Consider the following 22,934-nt stretch of genomic DNA (forward strand, 5'->3'; position numbering starts at 1 on the left):
GGTTACAAACCCTTTCAATCTTTTAAATTGGCTAAATTATTTGGGTTAAATTCTGATACTAGTCTAAGATGGTTGTTTCTTCTTCAAGCCTCACAAATTCTATCACTTCTTTTTTGAAGCTTAAACTAAACACTTGCATTGTTCGCATTAGGATAGAGTAAATTATGACAAAAACTACATAAATGTTTCATTTTTTTTTTATTCAGCACATACAGTCAGCTTGGCACTGTTAAAAGCATAGTCGAAACATGCACCAATGTTTAAGATTACCAGACAGGATCCATACAAGGAATTTTCTGTCTTCATGTGAAATTAACCCAGACGACAAGAAAAAAAAAGTATTCCCCCCTCCGTAGGGTTGGGGGTTCGGTTAAATCGAACCCCCAACCCTAAGGTTTGGACTTCTCCAAACCAATATGAAACAGAAGTAATATGTCTAATTAGTGTGTCTAGTGGTTAGTATTATACCTCTAAACCAGTTTCTCAATTTCCATCCACAGGCATCACTATCCTGCTTATTTTAGATGTATCCATGTTCCATAACACCTGATTGACAGCCACTTTTAACCACTACGCCACGTGATGCTCCAAAACTTTATATTTCACGCAACCATCAGAATTCTAGAACATATTTGTAGAAAAAAAAATGGTCAAATTTAACTTGTTGAATTGAAATAAATAACAGCCCCAGTCCAGCAGCATAATAGCCGCCAGTCCTTGGTTTAATCTGGAGGACTACGTGCCATGAGGAGGGCTGAGAGCTCAACGGCTTGCGTTTTGGTAAAGACTTGTCTGCCGTCTGTAGCTGGCGAAGCCTCGGCTCTGTGAGAGAGATGAGGATCCTGATCTCATATAATAATCGTCAGGAGAGAGATGACTGGGGGGAAGGAAGTCTGTGTGGGGTGTCTGCCAGCTCCAGCTCCCTGGCATCGACACCTAAACCGTGTTCAAGCTGTGAAAAGAGAAAACTCTGAGAACACACAGTGTGACATATGTGTCTCTATTAGTTTTTGGAGGCTGGTTAAAAGTTTCTCAACATGAAAAGCATAGGTTATTGGTGCAGATGACTGTAAGTAAAAATATATACAAAATAATTTGAAATCAGGTTTGGTTAAAATGTAAGAACATAAAAATAAAGGGCATTCAAAACTAAAGAGTACTATTAAATTGTTTTCGATTTAATTTCAAACAATTGTACTTTTTAGTTTGTACACATTTGATAATTTTATTTTTCTTAGAACCTCTATAATACTTACAGTCTGAATGCAGGAGACAGACACCAGTCCACCACCGCAATAGTATAAGCACAGACAAAATACATAGACTGATGTTGTCCAATAGAACTTGTGATACCAAGGATTTAAAATTTCTGCTAACTAAATACAGAAATCAGTAATGCAGGAAAATGACTCGGCTTTAGAGTACATTCAGTGTCTGTTTATTTTTCTGCAGCCAGAAAAATAGAAAAAGTAAAACAAAGAACATTCATTCTGCTGAAGTGTAGTTTGTCATGCTTTGCACATTTACAGTACGTGTTGATTCAATACAAAGTTTATCTGTATTAGACATATTGCCACAATATATTTACAAAAATAACATTAAAACTGAAGTATCTTTAGACTTGTTAACACATTCATAAAAATAAAGCTTTCTGTGACATGGTTTCTGAGAACAATCTCATTTACAGAAGACGGAGATGAGTCCTGTTGAAATCCAGATGAAACACACAAGCACGTTTGTGTGAAGCCTCCAAACAACTGGGGATACACTGGAAAAATGTCTTTAAACCCCTAAAAATACATTTTCAATCTTATATTTCCATTACAAAAAAAAAAAAAAAAGCACTCTGAAGTCATGCCAACAGCGAGAAACCAAACCAATGCTCCAAAAATGTTATGCTTCCTCTTCTTGTCTGATCTTCCAGAAATCCTTTCATTCGAACAAGCTTTTTAATAACCCAACTAAAATGAAAGACAGCCTCTGGAGCGTGGGCTTGAAAATGTCAGCTGTGTTTTTCTTTATTGCAGCAACATGCTGAAACTACAGCTTTCATTTGAAACCGTAAACTCAAAAGGACCACAGTGAAGTGGGGCGCGAGGGACGCAAAAAGGCACGGATAATTGGGTGTTGAGCGAAGTTATGTTGGCACTGGCCATTATTCTCCAAATGACAGCAGTCGTCCAATCTCTGTGGGTAGAAATATAGCTTCACAACTGAAATTAGTTGATTTACGGCTACTGAAGTATGAAATGTGACTTTAAATCTGACGAGAGCTGCATGACTGTAACTAGTTGAAGCCCAGGCCCATCAGAAAACATCCTCCACTTCCCCCATATGGTATTCATCTGCAAGTGTTTGCATATACTTTGTAATATATCTTTAATGTGTTTGCATCTGATCAGTGTTTAAACAAACTGGAAGAAAGTAAAGAAAACTCATTCCTCAGTGCAAAAAAAAAAAAAATCCACTTCACTCAGCTGCATCAGGCCTTTCAGAGCCGCTACAGCCCCGCTGATGATGATGGTCTCCAGGACTTCCACACCGGCTTCGCACGATCAAACCTTAAACCGTAAGTTCACTCACTTCTATTACAAAAGCTGATGCACCACAAACTCATTCAGTAAGATTCTCCTCCTTACAGGCATCTGCAATGACAACAGCAGAGTAAAGTCAATCACTGCATCAGGCATCCTGTTGTGAACAGCTAAAACTTTTCACAAATTAAGAGCTGTGTAGGAATCGTGCAACAGGATGTCAAAACTATTATGCATTTAAATGTTGGACACACCAGTCAGGCAAAACATTAAAACCACTAGAGTAACATTGTCGCAACGGTGGCTGACAGATGTGCTATGGATTAGATTTTACACTTGGTGGTCTGACTTCTCTCAGAACACCATCTGGATGCCGAAGACATTTTGAAATTTTGAAACTGGAATAAGCTTTTTGTTTTTCGTGGTGTTTTGGGGGAAAGTACTTGCTTGGTCCCTATGTTTTGTTTGGGCAACATGTTTCTGCACAGATAAACAGGGTGGGGTTCTGCAAAACTAGACCTTTGTGGAGAGAAGACATGATTGAGTTAAGCGACCCTGACTTTTATCAGCTGGAACTTTATCACCCAGAACACCTCAACCCTCCAACCCCCTGGGCTGGAGTAAATTAGGCCTCGACTACAAGTGTTACTGCTATGCAGCCAATGTCTAGCAAGAGTGTTGCAGTTTGTGTGTCGCCAACATGATAATAAAAGCCTTCGATTTTCAGCAATAAGACTATAAACTTCTATAACTTGGGTGATGTCACTCCAAGCTCTCACTGGTTTATGCATTTCATGAATTTTCTGACAGATTTGTCAGGAATTTAAGCGGAATTTAAGCTCAGATCGGGATAAAAACCTGGACGTCTACAGCCGAGACTTCTGATTCTTTCACATCTGTTACTCTGGGAAACTGCATCACGTTATTTTTATATTCATTCTGCACATTCCTGAAGGATTATAATTTTCTTTTTGTGCTTTGGAAGATAAATTTGCTAAAATATTCTAACAAGGTAGCGATATTATATTGCTTGGCCTCTGGCTGCCGAGACGACCAAAAGCAGACATCTCATTTAAAATATGTTGAAGTTAAAAGTCAAAAGAATATATAAAACTGTAGATGGGGTTAAATTGGGGTAGATGAAACAGCAAAAAATAAAAAATTTAAAAAAGCTACCAAACAGAAATGTTACAACCCTCCTTCAAAAAAACTCCACCCTAAAGCTTCAGGGCAATAAACATTACCACCCTGGGGCTGTTTTCAGCCAACCTAGTCAGTCTTTAACTGCAGCAGATGCGGTGTAAGGACAGATTTGGGAAGTGGGCTTTTAAATGGATTCTGAAAACTACCATGGTTCCTAAAAAAAATATGTCAGAAAGGGACATAGAGGTTTCCCAGATTTCTGGTGTATGGAAACTAAAATCCAAACAACAATGAAAGACTCAATATGTTCCCACTAAACCCAAGATAAGAAAACGTTTATAGAGGAGTAAAATTTTAAAAACACAACCATAACAGATTAAACATATAAATACATTTAAAAGGTCAGCAATAACACTGTGCATTAGGTCTGATTACACCAAACCTTTCACCCTTAGTGGAGGCCGAAACGCTGCAGTAGGTTGTAAGAACAGTCGATGGATACTGTGTCGAATTTATGAATTAATGAGTGCCTGTGTGTACGTTTTCATCGAAGTGCATCCCACCAATTCTGATCTGCTGGGGGTTTAAGGCCCAGACCCAGAGCTGCCCTGTAGAGCTGGTTAAAACTCAGCTAGCTTGTTATTTTCTACCCAAACACATCAATACCAAACATGCTTCGCATCAAAGAGCCGTCTGCGATAAACAAAACGCAGCCATGGACAGTACAAGTCAAAACCTCCAGGAGCTGAATTTTAAACGCGAGGAATAGTTATTTACCAGGTGAAAAACTAGCAGAGCTCTTTCCTACTGTATGTTTTAGTAAAGTGCAGAAAGTTGATTTCTGTGTAAACAAGCACTGGTGCAGAAAGCATGATCCAGCAGGACAAGCAGAAAGTGGACAAACACCATGCCTTCTGCGGGCTACGATCAGCCACGAGGCAAACGGGTGCTATTCCTACCTGGGGCAGGGTTAGAGGATTGGTGGGTAGGGGAAGCTCAGGGTCCGGGACAATGAGAGAGAAGGGGGGGGAGGATTAGGGCTACCAATGCTGAGCATCTATACCTGCTGGGCTGAGCACCAGTGCCTGGAGGATGTCTGAAAGGGAAATGATGCCCTCGATGTTGGAGCGCTCATCAACCACCACCAGCCGATGAACCTGGAACAAACACAAGAGATGCAACTGAAACCAGTCCTCGAGGTGTTCCTGAGTGGCTAAATGCACAAACGGGTCTTTGTGTCTCACTTCTGCTTTGACTATTCTGTCCACAATGGTCTCCATTGTTTCCATTTTGTGGCACTTAACAACTCCTTCGAAGTACTGCGAGCGATGTTTCAGAGCCTGCGTCACTGTGATGTCCAAGTTATTGTACGTCTTCTCTGCGGCCAAGTTCTGCACGCAGACACAATTACGGCGCGGGTCAGCATGGAGAACTATGCATTTCTTCAAAAAACAAAGTGTGTAAACTTACAATCACATCGAACTTGGAATAAATATCCACAACTTTGCCTGCAAGACAAAAAAAACAAAAAAAAAACAAAATCAAAATTAAGGTAAAATCTTGAATTATTAAAGGGATTATTTTGTGATGGTTCATTGTGGTTTTACCCGAGTCATCCACCACAGGCAGAGCAGATACCCGTCTCTCCACGAAGATGTTGAGGGCTTTAATGATAGGCGTGTCCGGGTGGATGAAAGCGATTTCATGGTACGTCCCGATGCCGAGCTCACCTAGGGTCTGCTTCATGAACGCTGGCTTTGGCATTTCACACACCTGGGAATTTTAAACACACACCTCAAAAATTTAGTTTCTTGAAAAGTCACTTTACTGCATTGTAAAAGGCATTGATACATGTTTTATACTATATCTATAAAGAGAGAGAGAGAAATAGGGAGGTCTCTTTTTAAGGAATAACTAATATGCCAGGATGAATCCAAAGACTTTTGATCAATTCCCACATTGACCACATGGGGGAGCCAGGCATATGAAAATGAGGAAAAAGTTCAACGTTTACATTTCACCTAATTAGGCCTTACAGATTAAAATTCATCTAAACAGAATGCGATGACCAAGAAAATTTCTGAACTCACAAACAGCTGGAGGAACTTTAGGATCCTCTTGTGCGTGAGAATATAAAGTGCATTCCCTGTAACAGGGTCGATGACAGGCAGGCGGTGAATTTTATTTTTGATGAGGGTGTACACTGCATCAAACAGACTGCAAAAGCGGAAAACAAAGAAACGCGTCATGAGAGCAACAATCAAGAGGTGCAGAATAAAAACAATGTGTGAAGTTTAGCAGGATTTTAGAAAACCTTGCATCTGGTGATATGTTCACAAGAGGTTTAAACGTTGCTTGAAGATAAACCTCTGAGAGGAGAGAACAAGGCAAACATTGGATTATTAAACCCCACAAAGATCAGAAGATTACTACTGTAAGCGTGCGTCAACACTTGGAGATACTTGCCTCTCCATGTTTCAAGCTTGTGTTCCTCTAACTCATAAATTTGCACCTAAAAAAAAACAAAACAAAAAAACAAGACAAAAACAAAACAACCTCAGTCTTAAGAAAAAAAGTAACCAAAAAGTAATATTTAAAATATATGCTGATTAAACTCACCATCGGTGACTTATAGTATCTGTGCAGTATGATGATGAAATCTGTGATTGTCAGCATTCCTGCAGCGAAAACAGATCAAGTCAATAAACACCTCAGAGGAACGCCTGCAGGCATCAAGCAGCTGGAAGGAGGGCGTGGTTTGTTCAAGCACAGAGCTGGTTCCCCTTTTTGCTTTATTCTCACATTGACTTGACATTCATTATTCATCACAGGCAGCAGAGCTCAAACTCAATTCACAACTGGCTCCTCTTTCGACTACGGAGAACAGACAAAGATGCTTCTTTGACATTTCTACACTCGATATAAATGAGTCATCTCTTGCGCTTTAATAGCTTGGGATGGCTTTAATGTTCTCTACTCGATAAGGAGACACGCTCTGCCAGCCATGACTGCTAACACACAGCACAGCCTCGTTGTTTATTTATGGAAAACCAGAACAGCAATGACATTTTCCGTCTCAGTCAAAGGAAATAATTAAGAGATCACAATGAGGCTTAAATAAAATATAGACCTAAAGGCATAAAACCATCTTTCCTTTACATTTAAATATTGCACTCTACTGTCTTCATCCAACAAACTAAGAGAGCTAAACACACTGTATCCGTTGACGGATTTTCTAATTTAATTCAATACACAAAATCATTTAAACACGTTTTAATGCGAGTCTGTTGACACATTTCATTGTACTTACCCACAAAGCTTTGCTTCTCTGTGTCCCACAGAGGAGCAGCTCGCACACCGTTAGCCACCAAGGCAAAGAATGCCTTCTTAACCTGCCAAGAAAAAAATAAAGATTAATTATCTAATAAAAAAAAAACACATTGCCAACCACACATACGTCACATTACGTCACATGCTGGTCACTTCACCTATTTGTCATTTTATTAGTTTCAAGTATGAAAAGAACCTGTTTTCAGGTTGAGCCTAATTGATTTAAAGCAATTTGGTTTAATCTCCTTCCAGCTAGAAGATTTGGTTATGTGACTAAATGTCATTTAAAAAGAGGAGGTTGTTCAGAATCATTTTAGTTTGTGAGGGATCATAATTCTTCTTTTCCAAACCCGTCTGGCCCCATTTGAAAAAGAATCTGCTCACTAAAAACAACAAACAATGATTCTTCCACCCTTAACATCAGCAACTTCAACCAAGTGCTCAGAGTGCTGGCATTGAGTCTGTTGTGTCTTTCTGGAGGAATCCTGGTTCAGTTTTCTTTTCAGAATTGCTTTACTTGAGACATAGTGGAAGATTTTTGAACATATCAAGTCCAGATTTTGAATACGTCACTACAAACCCTTAAGTTGAGCCACCTAGAAATGGACTTGCTGGTCTGCAATGGATCATTGCTCTGCTTCACAACCCAAGTACGCTTGAGTCACCAACTTGTGCAAGGACATTCAGGATTTTCCGGCCAATTTCAGGAAAACAAACTAACCGAAGACTTATCTACTCATTCTGTTATTAAAGTAAAAAGAGCAACTGTCCGATATAATAAATGTTTAATGTAAAAATGTGAGTGTATCATGACAAAATTAATTATAAAAACAAACTAAATGGTAAAATAAATAGTCAAAAACTTGGGGCTGAAACATAGCTCTTGGTCTTGCGTTTTTTATGTCTTTTGGTTGATCGTCCAACACCTTCAGATAGACGATCTCAACTCTCAGCGGTTAAAGATTGACAAGTCAACGAGGTCCTACTCTCCTTGGATTACTGTTTAACAGCTTCAAGGCAATACAGCGAAACATTTCACAGAAATTGCCCCAAGGTAAACTCATTGCATTTTGTTGTACATTAACTAAACCCGGAAGCCTGTTTCTATTCCCAAGACGAAAACTTCAAAGCAACAGAAACAAAACTGGTATTTACAGGGTTTAGAGGACGCATTTCAAGTCGGGAGAAAAATGTACTAACTTGAAGCGCCGTGTCAAACACGACCAGCTTGGAGCTTGTGGGGACGATGTCGTAGCACTTGTGGGATTTCATAAAGCGCATGTAAATATCACTCTCGGGTTCAGCAGCTGAAAGAAAAATACTTTGTAAGTAAGGTAAAATCTCCTGAGGAATGCGTAATGACAGCTTGGAAACAACGCACGCACGCACACACACACACAAATGCACACGCAAAACAGCCTAAACAGCCATTACGAGCAAAACGGACCACTTATGGCCACTTCCCTGCTCCAGCTTACTGATAATTACCCACTGCTTTAAACGTCAACAAACAAACAAACAGTGGAAAATCTTGGGAAGAAAAAGTCCTTGTGGTCTCAAAGTCTTAACAGTGAGAGCGAGCAACATTAAAATATTTGATGATATCACATAAAGGTACTAAAGTGAACAAATGACAGATGTTTTTTCCACTTTAGGAGATTGTAGGACATTTTTTATCAAAGTTAAGACTTTCCTATTTCATAAATTTTTTTTTAAATGCAAGCAGTCCTAAAATACACTCCCTTATTTGTATTACTTCAGTTCACTATAAATTCTTTTTTTTTTTTTACCTTCTTTTCCTTGTATTTTACAGTACTTGAAATCCATTTTAAAAATTGTACTAGCCATGCTTTTTATGTAACAAAACTGTAGATATAACTTGGTGGTCGTATGTAGAATGTATTACAGCTGGGTTTCTCCTTTTGCTACTTTTGTTGTATATCAGGTTAAATATATCACCTGAAAAATAAGCTTACACACACTTGCACCTATTTATTGTGACATAATAAGGCATACAGCAACTTATTAGCATAATTTTTTGTGTGTACATTTGCGTTTTTCTTGTTTTTATATCAAACTCTTCATTTTTAGGAGATTACTTGTATTCTGTATGAATGCAGCTAAAGGCTTTAGCCATATGATGTGAGAATCCTGCATGGATGTTAGGAAAATCTGACATTGCTAGGGAAGACTAGAGGAGACAGAAATGGCCAGGCTTGATGCAGAACTGCATGACTTTACAGAAATAAAGGCTTTCAAACATTTGGTGTTTAATTCATCTACATAAAAGTGTTTCTCTCAGTGATAAAGATCCTAAAAACAAAAGACTTTTCAATAGTCGTCTAATTTATTGAATGTGTCTTAAGTTTGTGAAAGCTAAATACGTAATTGTTCAAACTGCATGCATTGCCCTTGTCCTGTCAAATCTTCTAACCCACCAAGCCATGACTCATATCTGCAAGGTTAACATAACACCTTGCAACTCAAATGATTCAGAACCTATGTGGAAATAAGTCCAGTCATTCATCCGCTTTAGTGTTTACCAACACCAGCTGATCTTAATTCTTCCTCTTGTGATGTCACTGGCACACATAAGGACAAACTTGGTGTTATTTCCATGTGGGTTTTGTAAAATCTTGTAATTGAACCCCATGGTTTTTTTTTGGTTTGTTTGTTTGTTTGTTTTCCTTTACTCAAATGTGTTTGTATTGTAAGTCTAAATTTGTACATAAAATAGCACTGGTCGTCAAAACTTCAACATACAGTGCAAAATACATATTGTAAACAATTCTGAAAAGACGATTTACAATATTATGTGCGTTAAGACCCTTTCCTTTTTAGCCTGGACCAACACATGAAACTGGAAACAACTGCAATACCTGCTAGATCCCAACACTTTCGCACCGCGTTAAAGCAAAGATTTACGGCGTTAAAGTGGTGACGAGCAGCGCAGGCTCAGCGGGACACTCACCATCATCATCTAGTTCAAGTTTCTCCAGCATACCTTCGAATAAGCCGTAGACCTGTGGGAGAAAACAGGCAAGAAGTTGGGAGTGAGGAGCGCGGCAGCGGGTCAGTGCACAGCCAGAAAAACTTTGCAGTGAATTGGTAGTGAGCAGCAGGCTGGCTCTTACTCCCTGCAGCTTACAGTAGATCAAACCGACTGAGGAAAAAAAAAAAAAAAAAAAAAAAAAAAAACTCCCAGCAAGAGTAAGACAGCTGAGCGGCGTCTATTGCCTCAAAGATACTCCCCAAGTGTGCTAAATACAAGCAGACAACCTGTCAAAAAAATACACATTTTCAGCGGCGCATAATATTTTGAGCGTACACACCCCCTCTTGAACAACACACAGTGGATCGGTCCTGATCTATTTGGTGCAGCGGGGAGCGGGTGCGCGGGAGCCGCTACTGTTCACAGAGACGTGTGTAAATTAAACCCCGACACAACAAACCATCTTTAGACGTCGTCCAACGCGTAAAAAGTCACAGGGAGCTCACCAAATGGAAATGAGCGAAGGACGAGGCGGGTGGAAAAAGCAGGAAGCTCCGTGCTCTGACGACACGCCCCTCCATGCAGGACAACCTGACTGCCTCGCCATATTAGGAAATCCTTCCCGTTGCCTAGCAGCAAGAAGAAGCTGGGGATGCCTCGTCAAGCGTTCATTACTTGAAACAAACACGACCTAGATCTACGAAACATCTTCCCGATAGCACAGCTATGACATCATGTAACACAAAGTGGGTTAATTAGATCTCTTCCAGGACCCAGCTGGATATACGCTGCGTCACGCTGCGAGATTAGCATATGCAAAGTCTGCTTGTTAATGCACGTTTTTCCGCCCTATGTGCTGCCAAGCACTTTCACAACAACCCTCTGCAGCAGGAGGGGGTGGGGGAAGCTTCCACACCTGCTTTGGGATGCTCCACAGTCTCCCCAGCGGTGCTCTGTAATGATGACACAGCACTTCTCCAGCCAAAATCTCCCCCTGCACTCTCATAAATCAGATCCCGCTGCACCACGCCAGGCATGTGGCCTGCTTTATACTACGGCAAGCCTCTGGGAGGCACACACCCATTCAGCGAATTGCACTTAAAATGGAAAATGGCGAAAGGTGAATTATAACATAACATTATGATTTTTTTTTTTTTGAGGCGGCAGAGAGGAACCACAAGTCTTCAGGCGTTAATAGTTAAATATTGATTCACCTTGGTTGGCTGGAATCCACCATCACTGCAGGCGGATGGGTTCAGACAGCTTTTTAGATAATTATTTATTCTAAAGCCACGAGAGTCATCAGTAATTCCTCTTTAGCCAAAGGAGATAAGATATGAAATACTCTGCCAAGACTGCCAGAATCTTATTATACCTTAAAGCTAAATCGGTCTGAGAAGAGAAGAGAGCACATTGAAACCGTTTTAAAGCCTTGGACGTTTTCACAATGTAGTCACACTGCAACATGTAGTTTTGACAACATGTCATCAGTTTTATGACATAGAAAAACCCAAAGTGTTCCAATAAATGCAAAAATAAAAATTAAAAAAAGTCTGGGACGCATCTGTACTCAGCAAACCCTGAGCAGAATCACCTTTTGCAAGAATTACAACCGCAGCAACTTTTGGGGTATGTTTCTACCAATTCTTTGTGAAATAGGTTTAATGGAGAGTATCTCTGAATATGTACTTTCAGCCAGTCTAACACATTAGACTGCTGAAGAAAGGTATGCCCACAGCATGAAGCTGCCACCACCATATGTCAGCATAGGGTTGATGTGTTCAGGGTAATGTATGGCATTAGTTTTGCTCATTTGAGCAAAGCACCTTCTACCACAGGTATACTGTGTCCCCTTCATAGCTAGGGGAAAAACTGTATGAGGAACATCTCATGACTGTTTGTCATGCCATGACAAATAGTCACAAGGTGTCCTGTTTGTCAACAGATATTTGTCACTTGAACTGCTCTCATGTAACAGAGCTTGAGATTTGCATTGGTGTTTTTCACTGCCACCACTGTCCAAATAAACTTTTATGAGTCTGAGGAAAGAAGCGCATGAGTCATAGACAGGAAGCATTTAAGGCTGCTGTTGTGTATCCAAAAGGGAAAACGGTTAGAGTAAACATCCCATGACCCATGCAGGATAATTACTGCATTTATCTCACGCTGCTTTCTCCAAAACTTACAAAAGAGTCCTTGCCATTTGATTTTAGTTTTGGCCTTTGGGTGTCACAGATAATTGCAAAAATAATTCTGCTTCATAAAACAGATAAAAGACAGACTTTGTGAAGTATTCATTTCACATTAGCATGACTCACATGTTGTGAGGTAGAGATGGGTGGCACAGGGCTGGTTGATGGGATCGGGGGTTTGGTGTGGGGAAGGCTGAGGCGCTGTCCTGTGTCCGGGGGCGCGGACAGGGAGTGGGCTCGGGTACTGGGCTCCAGGCGTTCTGGGCTGGGGCCGCTTTGCTGCTGGGCCTCCTGGCTGAACACAGGCTGGTTCAATGCCTGGGTCGGAGTGGTGGGAGGTGTGGAGAGCCCAGAAGCTGCAGAGAGAGAGAGAGCGATAAGGTTCACGACAGATAAGTCATCTTATCTTTTCTTTCTTTACATTTGTACCCATTTTTTTTTCCTTTAAGCAAAGCTGGCTGACAATGTAGACATGCATCGCAGAGGTGCTGCCGTTATGACCAGGGAGGCTATCAATTATCTAAATAACATACCTAAGCAGGACTGCACCGATTTATCAACTAGCTGATTTACCTCAATTTTGGGAGCTCAGTGATCGGCCGATACTTGCATGTGAAGCCGATGTTATCCACCAATCTTATCTACCTCAGCAAAGATCTGAAATAAACCACTCTCCTCTTCTGCTTTGACTGACAGATCAGCCCACCAGGTCATTTCTGCACCAGTGACGTGCGGTCAGGGGAGGCAAGTGAGGCAGAGCCTCACCTGTCATAATGGAAAAATATAATGAAAAAAGAATGTATATTGCTATTTTAACCCTGTGGTTAAAGTATTTATTTTTTATTTAGCTTAACCAATTCTGATTATTTTTTCTTCAAAAATCGCTGAATTTTCTCATTTTCCCATTCAAATGCTCGGAAGCGAAGCCAGTGAGGCAGCAGCGAGCTGAGCCTCACCTTTTGACTCTCGCTAACTGCGCCGGCTGCCACTCGATGAGAGCAAGTTCCTCCTGTCTGAACGTCGCCAATAAAATGGTTACAAAACATTTAACATATGAACTGATTTTCCATAATTTAGCTTATGTATATATAATGTACAGTGATTTTTTTGTGTGTGTTGAGGAGCGATCAGAAACGGCAGAGAACAGACTCGAGGTGAGGCAGGCAGTTCTCTTGCCTCATGGCTGGGGGCGCTCATGATCCCAGACATTGTGACTCCACAACTGCAGAGTAAGAGACAGTAACAGCGAGCTAGCAATACAGTAACGTCAAGCGCAGCGATATATTTATAGTTTCCTCCTCGTACCACAGCAATCACTTATTAATAATTGCAAAATAAACAGTAAGCCTAAAACCATACCACTGCAACAGACTGAATGTTCCAGCTTAGCAGCTGAATGTTTTTGGACTGTGGGAGGAATCCGGAGTACCCACGCATGCACAAGGAGAACAAGTAAACTTCATGCAGAAAGACCCCGCGAGTCGAACCCACAACTTGCTACAAGGTGACAGAGCTACCAACTCAGAATGAACTTGGGTAAAAATGAGTGTATGTTTTATAAATAAAGCTACCCTCACAATCTTTTGCAAAAGCAAGTCATAAAATCTCTACTTGACCACAAGTTGGCACTATTGGTGTATTTTCTTTCTCTGCAATATTTGACAACTGGTCTGATTAAGTTTTGTTCATCTCTTACAGAACCAATAAATTTGATATAAAAGTTAACTCTGAACAATCTTAATCTCCACTTTGGTCAACATATCTGCTTAAAACAAATGTTAAATTATTATTTTATTTAGTTTTTAGTAAAACCTTTTACTTCCCCAAGGATTTTAGGATCTCCTTTATATACCTTTTTCTCCTGAGTCACCATGTATCCACAGCTGATTTTTCATACCTCAATCCAAATCAGCAGAACTCAGACATTGTGAAATAAAAATATTTATGTCTTTTTAAAAACAGTTTCACTACAGCTTTGGATGACAGATCTGGGTCAATATTAACTTTCTATTTTAAACACCACTAATTTTAACAATACTGAAATTCTTTTCTGTTTGATAGATAACATTGTGCTACAACTATAACTGTTGTCTGAATGATTTCAGCAGTAATAAAAGGTTTATAATGTGCATTAGCTAACTGATTACCTGCAATCTTTTTCTTTAAGCCATCAACACTACAGTGTACTAGCAGCTGTTGAAACCTGCATCCTCCTGATTGTTTTCATGAAAAATCTGCTTTAGGGAGCTCAAAGGTCAGCTCATAAACAAAAGCAAGCGAGTGCTGTAAAGAAACAAGAAAAAAAAAAGTGATGAATAATAGATTAACTGAGAATAAATCACTACCGAGGGAGATCCCACCTCCTGTTGTTGAGAGAGCGACTTTAAATTCCCATGTAACGATCAGCTGTCTGTGACGCAGCGGCTTCGTCAGACTGGGGTTCGTTTATCACATGACAGCCTGCATGCTCTTTCACGTCAGGCCTGGCAAGCTTGCGTGGGGCGACATGCGACCCTCATGTTGCTACGGGTGCTCCCCCGTGACATATTTCTGAGACCTGACAATAAGCTACGACGTGGGCTACATGGTTCACATTACAATCTCTTCACCCTGAATTTTGAAGGAATGAGAAAAGCCGAAGAAGGGGAGTTTAGTTTTCTTTTTTTTTTATTATGACAGATATAAACGCTTTAAACACTTGACTATTAGTGAGTTCAGGCAACATCTCATGTTTCTGTACCGCAAAAGAGAGCGGTTTAAAATAATATTTAGACACAAACTTAAACATAACAATATTAAGTCGTGAAACATTTTAGTCAAAGCAGACCCTGATTATTTTCCCCTTTAACACTATCTCTTGACATTTAGTTGGCGCTCAGCAGGCCTCTTTGGTGTGCCCAGCTTCCGCTGTGCAGCCGTCTTTTTTTAGCCACGCTGCTGAGGCACATTCCACAGGAGCAGATAACAGCGGGCCTGCGAGCCCTCTCATCTGTCTGGGTAATAGAGGACAGTTAGGCACCAGCCGGGGAAATGGGACATGGATGTGTTGCTGCAAAGAATTCATCCTGATCCAAAGCAAACAATCATCTAATTTAACTTTAGAGTTACCAAAGAGGAGATCAATTCTGACGCAACCAACTTGTATAGAAAAACAAAAGAAGACCCGACAATGATTTTTAAGGTTGAAAAATAAAAAGATCAAACCGAGGTGTTATGCTTTAACGTTGGCTGTTAGTTAAAACTAACAGCAAGGTATACCTAATACAGATGAGCACATTATTTCAGCTTCTCAAACATATGGAAAGTTGATTATTTTAATGAGGGGGAAAAAAAAAAAAAACAACGTTTGGATGCTTAGTCGGACTAGAAAAAGTCATAAAATGAGATTATAATCATTCTGGTAGCAATTTACTGTTCTCCCACAATTATTTTCCTAGTGAAGCAAATCAAACAGGAACATTTCTCAAATCATTTTCTTACAAAATAATATTCCTGAGCTATTTTGACAATGAACAGCACAAAAATTGCAATCGAAAAAGCAAATTATCGCGGAACAAAACTATTAGTGAATGTTATTGCCTTAAAGTCATTAGCAGCTCCAAATTAAAATCACAAAATCCAACTTGGTTGCAGTTTTGCATTGGTCTGTACCCAGGCTGTATTAACACGTTTTAAAGCAGCGACGTGTTAGTGTAACACCTATAAAAGCGGATCCTCTCAGCCCTTGAACAGGACTGACTCTTGGAGCAATATGAAACTTACCATCTGAATTCAGTCCAGTACTGAAGTAACTAAAGCTTCAGACATTGATTTGTCACTCAGTGAGCAAACTTCTGCAGCAATGTTGCAATGTACGTCAGCTACACTAAATCACTTCCCCATATTAGAATAAACAGAAATATAAAAACAGTATCATAACCAGATGTTTAATAATCACCTAAAAAGCCAAAACAGTATTACTAAGAAGCACCGAGATGTTTTCTGATAGGCCACGATTAATTTTCACATGCAGAAGATGAAATCCCAAAGGATGCTGTCTAACAATAGGAGGAATGTGGTTTTTGATTCTGCAGTGCCTAGACTCTGGACCAGGGGTCTCAAACTCCAGTCCTCGAGGGCCACTGTCTTGCAACTTTTAGATGTGCCTCTGCTGCACCACACCTGAATAGAATAGTTAGGTCATGAGCAAGGCTCTGGAGAACTGATCTACACAAGGAGGAGGTAATTAAGCCATTTCATTCCAGCGGGTTTTTTTTTTTTTTTTGTACCTGTGCCACATCTAAAATCTGCAGGACAGCGGCCCTTGAGGACTGGAGTTTGAGACCCCTCCTCTGGACCAAAGGACTGAAGTGGTGTCGAGTCAAGAAGACAATATTTCTTGTCTTCTTTATAGAGATTCATTAGACATAGTACAAAATTTAAAGGTTTTATTTTTTGCTATTTTAATGATTATGGCTTACAGGTAAAGAAAACCCAAAATTCTGAATCTCAGAAAACCACAACATCACATTAGACCAATCAGAAATGGATGCTTTAAGCACAAATCTCAGGCTTCTGAAATGCATACGTACATTTCCAATCACACAATGCTTGATTGGGCCTCATCTTGTGAAAATTACTGCATCAATGCAACATGGCATAGAGGAAATCAGCACTGCAAAGGTGTAGAGAAAGCCCAGATTGCTTTGACAGGTGCCTTCAGGTCATCTGCTTTACTGGCTCTCCTGTCTCTCATCTTCCTAATGATAACCGTCTATAGATCTTCTATGCTATATTTTGCTGGCCAATCAAGAACAGCAACACGCTGGCCATTGAACCAGCTTCTGGTACCTTCGGCAGTGTGGACAGGCAATAAATCTTGCTGGAAAATAAAATTACCAACTACTTGTGGCTTGTCATCAGATGGAAAGCGTCAAGTTCTCTAGAATTCCCTAGTTCCGTTACGTTAAAGTAATCTGCAGCTATGTCAGATTCTGTGATATTAGCAAAAGAACAACAGATCACGGCGGACAAACGTTTTGTTTTCCTTTAATTAAGTAATCCAGGAAAAATCCTTGTACGGTTCACTGCTGAATGTTTGCCGTATCAAAATGTGAACTTTTGCAGATTTAATGCTCTGACCAGGTCTCATAAAGACGACGTTGATCGTGACATTGGATTGAGCCGAAAAAAATCTTTTATTCCACAGATAACGTTCCTGTGTTTGTTAAACCACGCAGTTTGCATGACATTGTAGCCACTGTGATAAACGTTTAATTAGATGCATGTCAAGATTTCCTAAAGTGAATCATCTACTAATTTAGAGCACAGTAAGCTTTTGAAATGAAAGCATTCTTTGGTTCTGCTTCGTAGAACTGCTGTGCATCCCCAACACCTTGAATTAGACTTCTGGTTTCTGCCAGAAAGATACTGTTATCTTGTGACTTGGAACTGCTTCTTCTCTGAAAGGTAAGCAGGATTCGCAAAAGTAGGCTGGATTTTGGCCTTGACTGAGTAATAATTCTATGAAAACACATTCATGAAACTCCACAGTCTGATTACATTCTGATGAGATGACCTCTACGATACTGCTAATTAATGGCACTGGCAGTGAGACACCAGAAAACAGGCTCAACAAATCAGATTTATCCAGCCTCACTGACTTGGTTGCAATATATTTCTCAGAAAAAGTTCCAGCAAAGTCTAGTTTGCTTTGTTCCTCTTCTCTCGAAGAACTTTTCTCCTTCGTCTAATTTTTCTTTGGAGCAATTCAAGGTGGAAAAACCATCAAACCCCTTGAGAGATAAACCAACTCCGTTTCCCCACAACGACCATCAGGGCAGATTAAACAGCTGTGCAGAGATTCCTCTGTCAGCAGCGCTGGAAAAAAAGAGGGTGTGTGTCACGTGTCAAGAGACCAGTAGACTCTTCTGTGTTTATTCTTTAAATAAATATTAATCTGAATGGATTCTAAGATATCTCCTCCCTTTCCTTCATGACTGCAGTTCAAATTCCCTGGAAATGTCAAATAAAAACAAACCTCTTCAAATGAATTAACTTCATAAAAGAAAAACTTCATTTTCAAAAGCTATGAGAGTTATTCGAGACCAGTTGATGTCGGAAACAATCTATGGGAGGTGATATTTCCCACATATAATTACGTGAAAAAAAAAAAAAAAACTGGGACACCCTATTAATACTCAGTTATTTTTTTTGAACATATCAATGTCTCTCTAAAAGATGTTAAGACATCCTGTTATAACATCCTCCATGATGGTGGCTTGGCTGTAATGAGACACTTGGGAACATTTTCCCTGCTCCTCACTTTCTGCTATGAGATGTTTAAGGGGTTGTACAGCCCATTTCAAGTAATCCCAGAATATCTGTGGATATCTGGGCTTTGATTCTGCCAATCCCGGGCTTTCCATCTCTTAATTCTCAGCCAGAGCTTGGTGGATTAACTAGTACTTGTCTAGAGTCATTGTCATGCTGCAGAGATGGTCACTTTTTCCTCTGATACATATTAAGACCTCATGGTGGGATTTATGATGGTGAGCTGACCAGATCCTGCTGCAGTAAAGCATCTCTGAACCATGACACTTACACCTTAATGATTTATGATAGGAGTTTTTTTTTTTTTCTGAAAAACTGGATTTGGAATCTGCCGAATATTTCTGTTCTGGTGTCCAAGTAATTAAGTTTCAAACTCACCCGTGCATGGAAATTTATTCTGGACTTTGTCGATGTTCTCTCTGGCAAACTTCGGTCTGGGTCTTGTGTTTTTCTCAGAGAGCAAAACTTTTCTCCCTGCAGAACTTCCATCAGAGTTTAACTTGCTTAGTCTCTTTCTGGTTGTACAACCAAGCAGGTTAATGTCAACAGAGTTGATCATTCTTAATTTCACCGTTTTTGAAAATCTTTTGGGAGCCTCATAAGCTGGTACAAGTCTATGATTCTTTTAATCTTAGCATACATTCATGTGTACATGATGCGATATGCCTGTGTGCAATTTTAGCCATTTGAAGCTGGGAAAACAGTCACAGTTTCCCGTCTTTTGCCAAAACAGAGGCTGGAATTTTGTGGCTTGCAATTTATAGAATATTTCAATAGGTCCTTAAGTCAGTTTTTTATTATTATTTATACCACTTCTATTTCCCCAAGTATCGTTTAAATTAATATTAAATATCCAAATGTGCAAGAAAAACATGATGCAGGCTGCTTCACCCAAAAACATCTACTTCATCTCGATGTGACAGCTTATACTCTATTTTAGTGACGTGCTCCAAGTGGAGCAGCTATTCCGGACTCCCCTCGGATAACAGGACAGAAAAAAAATGACATTGAAGGGACATGAAGTAGAGTAGCTATAAATTTCTCTGGTGCTAGAAAACGGATTAATTGATTTCAGTTTGCATCGTTCTATCAAAATCCTACAATGCTGGCTATAATATTTAATCCAAAAAACTACAAAAGCTGCATTTAATATGAACTCTGCAGCAAAAAAAAAAAAAAAAAAAAAACTGCTGACCCCCTGGACCGTGCACATAGCCATAGCATATAAGCTCGTGTCTCGGTACTGTGTTTGCTGATGCAGATGCATGGCGGCACGTGTGAAATTAAAGATTAGCTGCATCAGTGGTGCCTCAACTCTGTGCGTCGCTGTAATGGTGATCATGAACAGCAGTCGTTGCCTACGCAATCTGCAACTCTCTTGTCTTTTCTAAATTTCAAACATTGTAGCTCTCTACTGACTTACACCGCAGCAGTTCTACTGATGCCAAATACAGCAGCATAACGGCAGACTTGGTGAAAGCTGAATGTCTATTTAGAAAACTTTAACAAATGAACAGCAACCCTGATGTTCAATGTTAAGAACACTTAATGCAAAATGTATTCTCATGACATGAGAGTCTCACTAGAACAAGAAAAAAAGTGTCTAAGAAAGCCGGAAATCCTGTCATAGGCAAGTGAGGAGTGTGGAACGTTACCGGCCAGACACGAAGCCTCGGACTGATGCCTCCCTTCTAGCCCATCCTGCTCTTTTCGTTTCTTGCTCCTCCTTAGGCTGCCAAACCGCTTCATGGAAAGCAGTGGGTGGTTGGCTCAAGACTCAGTGTGGTCATGACCATCCGCATCACGATGGGAACGCACTCTCAAAACTGCCCCGAGTGACAGTCACTCCATTTACTTTGTTTTTGCTCTGTTTTGTTTGTTCGCCGAGAATAAATCCAGATCAGTAAAAATGATGATTGAAGGAATTAATTAGAGAAACTCTCCAACAGCAAATAAGAAGGAGGATAAAAAAAGTAAGTGCTGACCCAGCAGGAGGTGGTATGCAGGTCATAAATTCAAAATAAAAAGACAAGAATGTGAAAGCTGTAAATTCCAGAGAGCCAGAGTGATGCTCGGGTCAGGGTGGCTCTCCTTCTCTCTCAGAGGCGCTGGCGCTGTAAATTGTCAGGTGCAGCTGTGGGTGGCATCTCTAATATAGCAAGTCGCTCCACTGCTGTAAAAGGAGGCGAGTCCACACAAAAATCCCTGCCGATTGGCCGAGGCCGGCCGTCTCCCCGCCCTCCCTCTTCCTCACGGAGTAAATTCAGCACAGGAACATCTGCTTCGCTCAGTCATCACGTGAGGTCACTTCGTCAGGCTGCTTCTGGGGGTAAACGCATTCATCTGATCTTGCAGTTTAACACAATGCGGTGGCCCGGCTCGGGGACAGTTGTGCGGCTCGGTGTCTGTAACCTGACCTTTAAGAGTGCTGAGACCAGCCCCCCTGTCAGATGACGGCAGCGGGACATCCCATGCTCTGTCAGCTGATCAGAAAGCTGCAGTTCAATACTAGCGCCCTCTCCTACCCCCTCTATCGATGCCCCCCAACTGCTCATAATAGTTCAAACTGGGGAAGTATAGATTTCAATTAACATGCTATGCAAGAGGTGAACAGCCAACATGACTTCGGAGCTCAAATTTAATCAATGATTTATGCTTTTAGGATTTTATTACACTCCTAGTAAGAATTAAAAAAATATCCAGATATTAAATTCACAAGAAAAGTAATGTTTCATTGTGGGAGAGATTGCTCCTTAGCTAAAAGAAACATAATAACACCTTGTAAGGACTGGTGTGCAAGAACGAAGAAGGTCAAAGCTACCCAGTTGCTTTATTTACTGACAACAAAAGGCACATTGGCAACCAAAAGGGAGAGAGAAGGAGGGAAACTGTACATGGCTGTGAAGGGAGCTCCTGAGAGTCTGGTCACTTCCACATAAGGCGATGGAAGAGCAACAGCAGCAGCAAGAGGCTCACAATGTCCAGGCGACGGGGGAAAACACATTTAGAAACAGGCCAGAATGGGGCAACATTCTGGTCATATTTGAATATATGCAAACATATCAAAGACAAAGCTGTTGTCTGTTGAGTGGCATCTGAAAAAGATGCAAACTCTGGAGATTGGGGAAAAAAAAAAAAAAAAAACTTCTGTGGTGTTAAGAGGAGGTGCCATCGAAGTGACTTTGCTATCAGCACCCCCTTGTGGTGAAAGCAAAGCATCAACATAAACTTCCACTTGATTTTCAATGTCTTGGAAAATAATTTCTTGAGTTTTTCCACATTTTCCCTTGTTACAAACACAAGTGACAATCTATTAATGGGATGTTTTAGGGTAGACTGAAACAAAGTAGTATATAATTTAGAGGCAGAAGGGAAAGGAAACATTTTTAAGTATGCCAGGGAGTTATATGCTGCCTCACTTTACTCTGCTACCTCTAAATAAAATAAATTAAAAAAAAAGTTCAACCAAATGTAAACAGAAACCATCTAAATAGAAACTAGAGTCCCATTTTTTTTATCTCAGTATAAATCCTGCTGTTCTGTAAAGGGCTCAGAACAGGAAAGACAGCAGTCAGCATATGAAGAAGGCTGAACTCTGAACGTCACTGTTCTATCAATCATCTGAAAATGGAAAAAGTGTGGCAGAGTGTAAAACCTCCCAAAAAACAACAACACCTGAGCTAACCAGTCAGGCAAGGAGAATGTTAGTCAGTGAAGCAGGCCAGGGGCCAATGGTAACATGAGGACCAGGAGAAATTCACAACTCAGACAGGAGAATCTGTTGCTACGACAACTACTACTTACTTTATAAATCTACCATTTACAAAACAGTAGCAAGAAAAAAGGCCATTATTGTAGAAAAGTCATGAGATGACCAGTTCGGAAGCACATAAGTTAAAAAAACTGAAGCACGGGACAAAGCGAATGTGAAAGAAGACGATCAGGTCGGATAAAACCATGAGTGAACTCTTTCGCCAACAAGCAAAAATGCTGTGTGGTTAAAAACAAATCTAACAAGAAAAGTCAGCATGAAATAATCTCTTTGGTGAAACTGGGTGATGGCAGCGTCATGCTGTGGGGATGGATGTTCTTCTTCAGGAGAGACAAGGGAAGCTGGTTAGAGTCGATGACATGGATGGAGATCTCAATACTTTGCAATTCTTGAATGGCCCTGTTAAAGTCCAGACCTAAAAATTCAATTGAGAATTTTTAAATTACCTAAACATTAACGTCTGTATTTCCTCCTCTCCTGGCTGACTTAGAGACATTTCACCGAGATAAGAGACACAAATTTCAGTCTCTAGCATAGTCTGTAGAGACAAATGGCAAAAGACTTGTTTGTACCTCTAAATGCAATAAAAGATCTGTCCAACTGACTCAGGGAGGCAGAGTACGAATACACACCACACTTTTCAGATTTTTAAATCAGAA

The 22,934-nt window shown here is 40.3% G+C and overlaps 1 protein-coding gene across 2 annotated transcripts in view; it reads right to left on the reverse strand.

Annotated features, from left to right (window-relative positions):
* Positions 1-1,415: 1,415 nt before the first annotated feature.
* LOC106919797 (5'-AMP-activated protein kinase subunit gamma-1-like) overlaps positions 1,416-22,934 on the reverse strand; it is a 29,976-nt gene continuing 8,457 nt past the window's right edge. Inside the window, exons 1-14 of one of the 2 annotated variants that reach the window (XM_014990386.2) lie at positions 20,159-20,610; positions 12,318-12,547; positions 9,979-10,030; positions 8,208-8,314; positions 6,988-7,069; positions 6,297-6,355; positions 6,144-6,189; positions 5,992-6,046; positions 5,768-5,894; positions 5,285-5,450; positions 5,148-5,185; positions 4,922-5,068; positions 4,741-4,834; positions 1,416-2,645 (exon numbers count right to left, since the gene is read on the reverse strand). In XM_014990386.2, the coding sequence (XP_014845872.1) occupies positions 2,614-2,645; positions 4,741-4,834; positions 4,922-5,068; positions 5,148-5,185; positions 5,285-5,450; positions 5,768-5,894; positions 5,992-6,046; positions 6,144-6,189; positions 6,297-6,355; positions 6,988-7,069; positions 8,208-8,314; positions 9,979-10,030; positions 12,318-12,547; positions 20,159-20,252 (1,329 nt within the window). In that variant the 5' untranslated portion in view covers positions 20,253-20,610 and the 3' untranslated portion in view covers positions 1,416-2,613. Of the gene's footprint in view, positions 2,646-4,740; positions 4,835-4,921; positions 5,069-5,147; positions 5,186-5,284; positions 5,451-5,767; positions 5,895-5,991; positions 6,047-6,143; positions 6,190-6,296; positions 6,356-6,987; positions 7,070-8,207; positions 8,315-9,978; positions 10,031-12,317; positions 12,548-20,158; positions 20,611-22,934 lie in introns of those variants that run through there. The other variant, XM_014990385.2, reaches the window with a different exon arrangement.

Source organism: Poecilia mexicana, unplaced genomic scaffold (assembly GCF_051168715.1).
Source record: "Poecilia mexicana isolate PSO_F unplaced genomic scaffold, ASM5116871v1 scaffold_17, whole genome shotgun sequence".
Classification (NCBI taxonomy): domain Eukaryota; kingdom Metazoa; phylum Chordata; class Actinopteri; order Cyprinodontiformes; family Poeciliidae; genus Poecilia; species Poecilia mexicana.